At 37.6% G+C, this 8,579-nt stretch overlaps 1 protein-coding gene across 1 annotated transcript; it reads left to right on the forward strand.

Moving 5' to 3' along the window:
- Positions 1–241: 241 nt before the first annotated feature.
- LOC144436863 (5-hydroxytryptamine receptor 1A-like) lies at positions 242–1,498 on the forward strand. Its single transcript, XM_078125723.1, has one exon. It carries the CDS (start codon positions 242–244, stop codon positions 1,496–1,498), a length of 1,257 nt encoding a protein of 418 aa, XP_077981849.1.
- Positions 1,499–8,579: the final 7,081 nt, after the last annotated feature.

Here is an 8,579-nt window from a genome sequence, read left to right on the forward strand (position 1 = left end):
CTCCTATTACAGACATAGATCGAATTGGAAGAGGAAAAGACCAGTAAATTGAAAACGGTTCAAGTATATTCACTGGCGACCTTATAATCAAATGGGCCGTTGGATTCACCGAATCATGTTCCATTACACATAATCGCTATCGTTATCAAATTACTAACAGCTGAGGCTATATAGCTACGCTGACACACGGTTGTGTTGCAGTAATCGAACTCCGATAACTTGATTGTACGTTTCGGGAAATATGGCTTTAACTTTCCCAACGGTATCCTACGGTAATACTACGACTGTGATCGTTGGTGGGGTGGAAGGAGACGATGAGATAACCGTTAAGATAGTTTTCGTGGCTACGATCCTAACACTCTTCATCGTTGTGACCATCACCGGGCAGATGCTTGTCATCCTGGCGGTGGTGACAGAGAAGAGTCTCCGTACCCCAAGCAACTATTGCATCGTTAGTCTGGCACTTTGCGATCTCATCTTGGCTGTTACAGTCATGCCTGTCGGTTTGTTTACAGAGATAAAAAGTGGACAGTGGCTGCTAGGAGAGACATTTTGTGACATATTTATGTTCTTTGACGTTTTATGCTGCACGGCTTCAATTTTCAACCTTTGCCTTATCAGCATCGATCGCTACTTTAGTATAACGTCTCCGATCAGGTATTTTTTGAAGAGAACGCCGCTTAGAGCTGTGATTGTCATCTCGCTGTGTTGGGTATGCTGTATACTAATAAGTATCACGAGACCGCTTGGATTGAAGACAACTTCTTCTGATGGGCATTTTTGTGGGTTATTAAACGAACACTTTAGAATCCTTTCATCTATTTTCTCATTCTATCTACCTCTCTTGGTGATGCTGTTTACGTATTACAAGATATTTCAGGCAGCGAGAAGCAGGCTTCAGAAGATCCGTGACTTGGGTGGAGGCACCGTACTGACGTTCAACGTCAACGATCTTCAGCACTCTTCTACAGATCATGAAACATCTACCCACCGTCAAACTGAAGACAATAGCCGACACTCGATGACGAGGCACGGAGACTCGCGAGTGTATGCCTGGGGTGACGACATTGACAGACCCGGTACATTAGACGATCACACGGTTACAACATTTCGCCCGGATATACACCGTTTACCAAGGAATGACAATCTATTAGCAATACCTGCTATACACCAACCGATTCATGCAAGCAATGCTTTCAAAAAGAAGAGTACAAACACCACTGAAAAGTTTTCATTGGCAAAAGAAAGAAAAGCAGCAAGAACTCTTGGTGTCGTAATGGGTGCATTCATTATTTGTTGGGCGCCATTTTTCCTCTTCAACGTTATTGTACCTTATTGTGCTAGCTGTGTAGTTACGACGGACTTGTTTAGTTTCGTCACATGGTTGGGATACGGAAATTCGATGCTTAATCCGTTCATTTATACGTACTTCAATAAGGACTTCCGAAGGGCCTTCAAAAGGTTACTTCTCATTAATTATATATGTAAGTCCAAGTGAATGTCAAACCTAAAGTGTAATTTCTATATATAACGCCCATTTCAAAGATGACCTATTCTAATTACACGCAGTAATATTGATCTCCAGTGACTGTTGTTGTTCACGCACGATTTCTTAAGTACCAATTGCTATCAAGTGTTCGCCACACAACAACATATCATAAAATGTTGTAAATATTAACAACTTTTACTACCTAATTTCGAATAACAACAACGGATTTGTTCATTACTACCACACCTGATAGAGTGACTATTATGTTTTAATTAGGCGGCACAATGATTTTTACATCTCGTGTACGATTTTTAGTTACAAATTACATAAAAGAAATTACAAACACATTTCTATTTCACTGTGAACACAAATCATCAACACGCTCAGATGACACGAGGAATAATTAAATAATAAATTATTTGGGTTTATATGCGAGTGTGCGGTATCAGTACCTGGGTTTTGTTTGTGTAAATTTGTAACAAAACCCATTATGTTAGATGTAAAAGATCACGCCGCCTTATTGAAACTCTATAGCCTGTCTGGTTTCGTAGTAATTGGCGACAAACGCACGCACAGTCTCCAACACAGCTTTTACTGTCAGCCTGAATTTTTTAAGCCATCAATGACTTATATACCATTGCTTATATCATGTATAGCAGAGACATAATCTTTATGATTCCAACAAAAGCTACTGAACTCATATGAAAGCATGTTATCTTTAATGTATCGAATGCATGTCAATTTTCGCTTGTTAAGGTAGATAAATTAAAAGACTGTATTTAACAGCACAATTGCAAGTGTGGTCAAATGCATAGCTAATATCAATAATTAATGCCTATTTAATTAATGCCTATTGGTCGTTGAAAATGAAATGTTATGCAGTCATACTATATATATACATATATACATATATACATAAAAACACATAAAAATGAAAGAAGACGAGTCTGATATTACATTGTGGAATTACACTACGGACCGTTTCACCAGAAGGATCGTCGGGTGTAATAGTGTGGTTTAATAGTATTCGTTAGCTATGCATTCTGCTTTATGTACATAAGTTATGTGTGTTCACTGACGGCTGTGTGTACACAAAAAAATTGACAACAAAGGTTACGTATTATTAAGTAAGAACTTGTTAGCGTGCCGGCATTTACTGATTAATTCAGTTCTGCTGTTCAAGTTCGTTGATTTGTCGGCAGTTATAATAAAATATTTTTCCCCGAGACATAGTTGACATCGTTTGGTCACGTTAGAGTATGAGGAAGCCTGCTTGAGAACTGACCAGTGTATGTCGTAATTAGTTTTGCTGTCTTTTAGGTGCCAAATGTATTTACTGAGCGCAGTGTCTTTCTTCTTGTGGTCAAGTTTAAATGAAGACTTGTGGTTGTTAAACCTGCTTTTGAATTCTGTGTCACTAACACCAATGTATGATTTGTGATCTTGGTTAGTGGTGACTGTTGCTTTGTAAACAACGCTTTTTATGAGGCATTTTCCTGCGAGAGGGCACTCCTTTGGTTTTGTGCAGTTTTGAAAGTATGGCTTTATTATGACCGCTGATTAATTTACCCATGTTGTCCATGCAACTATAGCTCACTTTAGTATTATTACGGTTGAAGATTTTATGCAGTACACTGGATATGGGGAAATGCTTGTCGATGAGGTTGAGAAATTTTCTACCGATGTTTGTTGAAACGTGTTTACTGTAAGGTGGGTTGAACCAAGTTACATTACGGCTGCGATTCCGTTTGCGTTGAGTGTGTCTTGATTGGTCAAATTTGAGGGTGTGATTATATCCTGCTTCATTGAGTGCATCTTGGTAGGATGATGTAGTGGCGTCGAATAGTTGTTCATCACTGGAAATGTTGGATAGTCGTTGGTTATATATATATATATATATATATATATATATATATATATATATATATATATATATATATATATATATATATATATATATATATATATAACTCGATGAGTATCAATCTGCTAAGAGCTAGAGTGCTCTATACCGCAGTGGCAGAGCGCAATAGTTTTGGTAGTTCTGGAACTCTTTCTTGGTTGTAACTCGGAGTTTCACGCATAGTGCGATCATCACTTTCATTCTTCTTTCGCCAAGTAGAGTGCTCGATCACCTTGGAGAGCTATCATACATAAAAATGAAAGAAGACGAGTCTGATATTACATTGTGGATTTACACTACGGACCGTTTCACCAGAAGGATCGTCGGGTGTAATAGTATGGTTTAATAGTAGTCGTTGGCTATACATTCTGCCTTATATACATACCTTATGTGTGTTTACTGACGGCTAAAAAAACACACAACAAAGTACCTGTAACTGCAGAAAACCAAAGGAGTGCCCCCTTGCAGGAAAAGGCCTTTACAAAGCAACAGTCACCACTAATCAAGATCACAAATCATACATAGGTGTTAGTGACACAGAATTCAAAAGCAGGTTTAAAAACCACACGTCTTCATTTAAACATGATCACAAGAAGAAAGACCCTGCGCTCAGCAAATACATTTGGCAGCTAAAAGACAGCAAAACTAATTACGACATACACTGGTCAGTTCTCAAGCAGGCTTCCTCATACTCAAATGTTACCAAACGATGTCAACTATGTCTCTGGGAAAAATATTTTATTATAACTGCCGACAAATCAACGACCTTGAACAGCAGAACTGAATTAATCAGTAAATACCGGCACGCTAACAAGTTCTTACTTAATAATACGTAACCTTTGTTATTAATTTTTTTGTGTACACACAGCCGTCAGTGAACACACATAAGGTGTGTACATAAGGCAGACTATTACATCCGACGATCCTTCTGGTGAAACGGTCCGTAGTGTAAATCCACAATGTAATATCAGACTCGTCTTCTTTCATTCATTATATATATATATATATATATATATATATATATATATATATATATATATATATATATATATATATATATATATATATATATATATATATATATATGTAAATAAAGGTTACGTATTATTAAGTAAGAACCTGTTAGCGTGCCGGCATTTGTTGAGTAACTCAGATCTGCTATTTAAGGTGGTTGATATATCGGCGGTTATAATAAAATATTTTTCCCAGAGACATACATACATACATATCAAATTCTTTTATTTCCAACTTACATGAACATAGCATGTACAGGTAAAGTATTTACATAATTCCTTTACAGAATACACACACAATACCTTGCAGGAAATCATACTGACTAGTGAACGAGTTTCTCTTGGTCACTTATGACAAACGTTCACGTGATATCTGGTTGTTATAGTACCTACATCTCAATCTCCAAATTTTGTAAGAACCTATTATTGAGCTGACACTACAATATTTGGTGATGGATTTGGAATTCCTTCTATTTAAACCAGCTTTGATCAAACCACTTGTGACTTTATGATGTACATTTCCGAGACTTCCAATGACAATAACTATTATTTCTGAACGAAAGCCTGTAGTGTTTATTTCTAGTGAGAGTGGAAAATATTTGTCGAACTTCTTCTGAAAACACAATGAAATATGTGCATCAAAGGGTACGGACACTTCAACTAATATTGCATGTTTGTTCTGTTTATCGATGATTGTAATGTCTGGTCGTTTATGCTGATGTTCAAAAGTTCTCATATGAGCATCAAACATTTCAGGTTTTAAAACCGTGTCTTTGAATGTCTCCTTGCCAGGATTACTGTTCGCGATTTTACCGAAGATTAAATCAACTATTCTATTGTGTCTTTGTTGGTATAGTTTCTGGAATTTCGTACATACATACATACATACATACATACATACATGCATGCATGCATGCATGCATACATACATACATACATACATACATACATACATACATACATACATATATATAGTATATATACATATTATATTATATTGATTGAGTTGACTGAGAAATGCATTATTCGAGATAGGGTATTAGGGTATTTATCATTTCATACACTAAGGATTTGAAAGATAATGCTTACCCCACACACTACGCAACCTGTCATTGGTATAAATGCTGTCCATATCATATTAACTGTTGTTTAACTCCACATTGTGTGGGTTGATCATCACTGTTCGAATTTGGAATCTGCCCATCCCGAGTTTCTTTAATGCTAGATGTACGTGATGTATCGTGTATTCAAGACGATCCAGATACAATGTAATGATGCAGTATGTCAGTAAAGGCTTAGGTGGAAACCTTACAACGTGTGGTCTAAGCACGAAAAATGGTTCATTTTCAAGCTAGTTCAGCACTGTTGTTGACCGTGCGTGGTTACTACAGGAAATGCAGTATTGCCCTATACTATAATGTCATAAGTCTAGGCACGACGACGGATGTTATTCACGTGGCGGCTTCGTCTATGTTCGTAGCAGGGAATTTGTTTTTGACTGAGGAATAGCTTTGAGGTAGATTTTATGCTAATTTGCAACACTGGGAACCTGCATGCTGAAAGGGTTACATGTCAGAAGAAGTTCGTCGTGGTGGGGTAATTTTTGTAGCTGTAAGACTGGAATAACATTGGCATCATTAAGTTTGTACCTTTTTAGTGTGTTTTTCCCAATACACCAACATATGGCAATGCTTATTACGCTTCGTATGCTACCGTTCCGTTTCGTGATATCAACACACACTGGGAATGATGTGGGCGCGTTCGGTAGCCAAAACGTTTTGTCATTGTTTGGCCAGGGCGCCCTGGCCCTGTTTCAAACAGTATTATTCATGTTGCGTATAAAAAAAGATGACGGCACAGAAACAGAAGATTGTCGCATTTTGTGTACACCCAGCACTCATCACCGGAAAGGTGATGCGCATAATTAAATCACACTTTTGCAGTACTGTCAGGATGCTAGAATGCCTAAAAGGCATGTTATTTATGCATACACTATTATTACGCTAACGAAGTGATCTTTGACCTGTGACCTGACCCCAAGATTATCTTGCCCTGCTCAATGTACTTCAAATCTCAGACCACTAAATAGATAGTGGTCTGAGGTCAAATCGATCGCACCATTATACATTATATGGATAAAATTAGTGTATCCTCGAGCATTAAGCAGGCCTACTACACAACACACTTGTGACATATTATTTAGGAGAATATTGGCGTCAATACATTGCAACAGAAATACCCATAATGAGGCGAGGCATATGGGAAGGGCATTTTAAAACCGACACACACACATGGGTACGTGCATTTCATTAGCATTTGAAGAGCATGGCATAGCTTCAAATGTTCTCTAACAGGAACTTCACATGAGGAAGGATGTTTTAGCTTCTGAACTGCGAATCTTGTAAAAGAAGATCCTAAAAACCTTCACCTGTTATTCTTGTCCCAAACACAAACACCGTACCCAACCATGGAGTCAGTCTCGTGGAGAATAAAGAGGTCCCGCAGTTGACTACGCCAATGTCTGATGATGCTAGCATCGTAATATGTTGACAAACAATATGGATGAACAGGAAACAAGGGCTTGTCACGTGTGCGGCAAATTCCTGAACATCGAGGGCTGAATTCGATTTCACCAATTTCAAGTTCCGTTTGTGATAATTACGCATGCATGCAACCATTCTTTCAAAGAATCAACTTTATATTCAGTAGTAAGTTTATTCAGCAAATTATTTAGCAAAGCAACATATTCAGTTTATAATGTATAACATATTTTTTTACATATTTCCGTAAGGCTGGGGTCGGAATGTGTGGCATGGTCTGGGGAGAAATTGGGAGAGCTATGAATAAAATTGAGAGTTCAAAGGGGGAGGGGCTGCAAAAATACTGATGGTCTGAAGGGAGGGACTGAAATATCTTGCTCATGATTCTAACCACATTAAACCTTAGGAGCGGTCGTTTACCGAGTAATTTAAAATATTTCTCGCGGCTTCACCACAGTACCTTCTAAAACCTAGTTTCAGTGATTAGTTGGCGACAGCCATGCGAATGTTTTGTGTATGCCTTCCTCTGCCTGTCTGTCTGTCTGTATCTCGCTTAATTTTTATAGTCTTTGTCTTTGTTTCTGTCTCATATCTTTCTCTTTCTCTGTGGAGACTTCTTTGAAAATTCAAACATCAGGAGCAGTCATTTACCTTGTACTTTGCAAAATGCTACACTTTATTTACCTACCATACATTTAATCATGACACAGTCAATAGCCAAGCGAATGTGTGTGTCTTCCAAAGTATAAGTTAAACTGTAAGTAATATAGTCATACAGCTGCATAATAACGTCTTGACTCGAGTACAATTTGGGTATGCACAGAATCAAGATTGAAAGAGAAAACCCTGCTAGCTAAGTATCTCCAAGTATAGGTTACAGCCCAATGTGAGACCATTTTCGCAAAGCCCACATATATTTGTAAAGAAATCTCTCATTGTTATGTATATATGGACGCTGGAATTGATATCCACCTCTGAAGTGGAGCTGGGGAGTACTGTATAATTACACATTAAAATATTAAAGGGATGGATCTACGAAAGTCCTTGCGTTCATCCGGATCGGGGGGGGGGGGGATCTGCGGAAATGTTTTTGACCAAAATATGTTCTCCCCCTGCCATAAATTCTGATCCCAGCCTAATAGCTCCCACCAAAAATGAAGGGTGGGTAATAGAATATACAACCAAGTCAGTCTATATGCATTAACGTTTGGCTTAAATATTCCCGCTTATCAAGCAATAATGTGGTATGCGCTTAAATTGCTCTGAGTTGCACTCTTTTGCAATGTTACATTTTGCAAACCTGGTTTGATTTTGTATTTTCACTTGACTTTCCATGTTAGTTTGTAAGAATATGGAGCAATTCCCTTAATAACTATGATTTTACATTTGAAGCAACGCATGAAAATATCACATTTTATATATCAGTAAGCTACAACTACTTTATGCAAATGTTCTTTTGATACAATTTCAATTTCTACACATTTTCTCATTGATTCAAATACCAACAACATGCAATGTAAGTACCATATACAAAAAAATGTATGTCATAATTCATAGAATTGCGCGTTAAATGCCTCAAACTAGGAATGTTTTCGCCAGATTGTAAAAACTGTACACCTTTTGGCTGCACAATA

This window comes from Glandiceps talaboti, chromosome 6, assembly GCF_964340395.1.
Source record: "Glandiceps talaboti chromosome 6, keGlaTala1.1, whole genome shotgun sequence".
Taxonomy (NCBI): domain Eukaryota; kingdom Metazoa; phylum Hemichordata; class Enteropneusta; family Spengelidae; genus Glandiceps; species Glandiceps talaboti.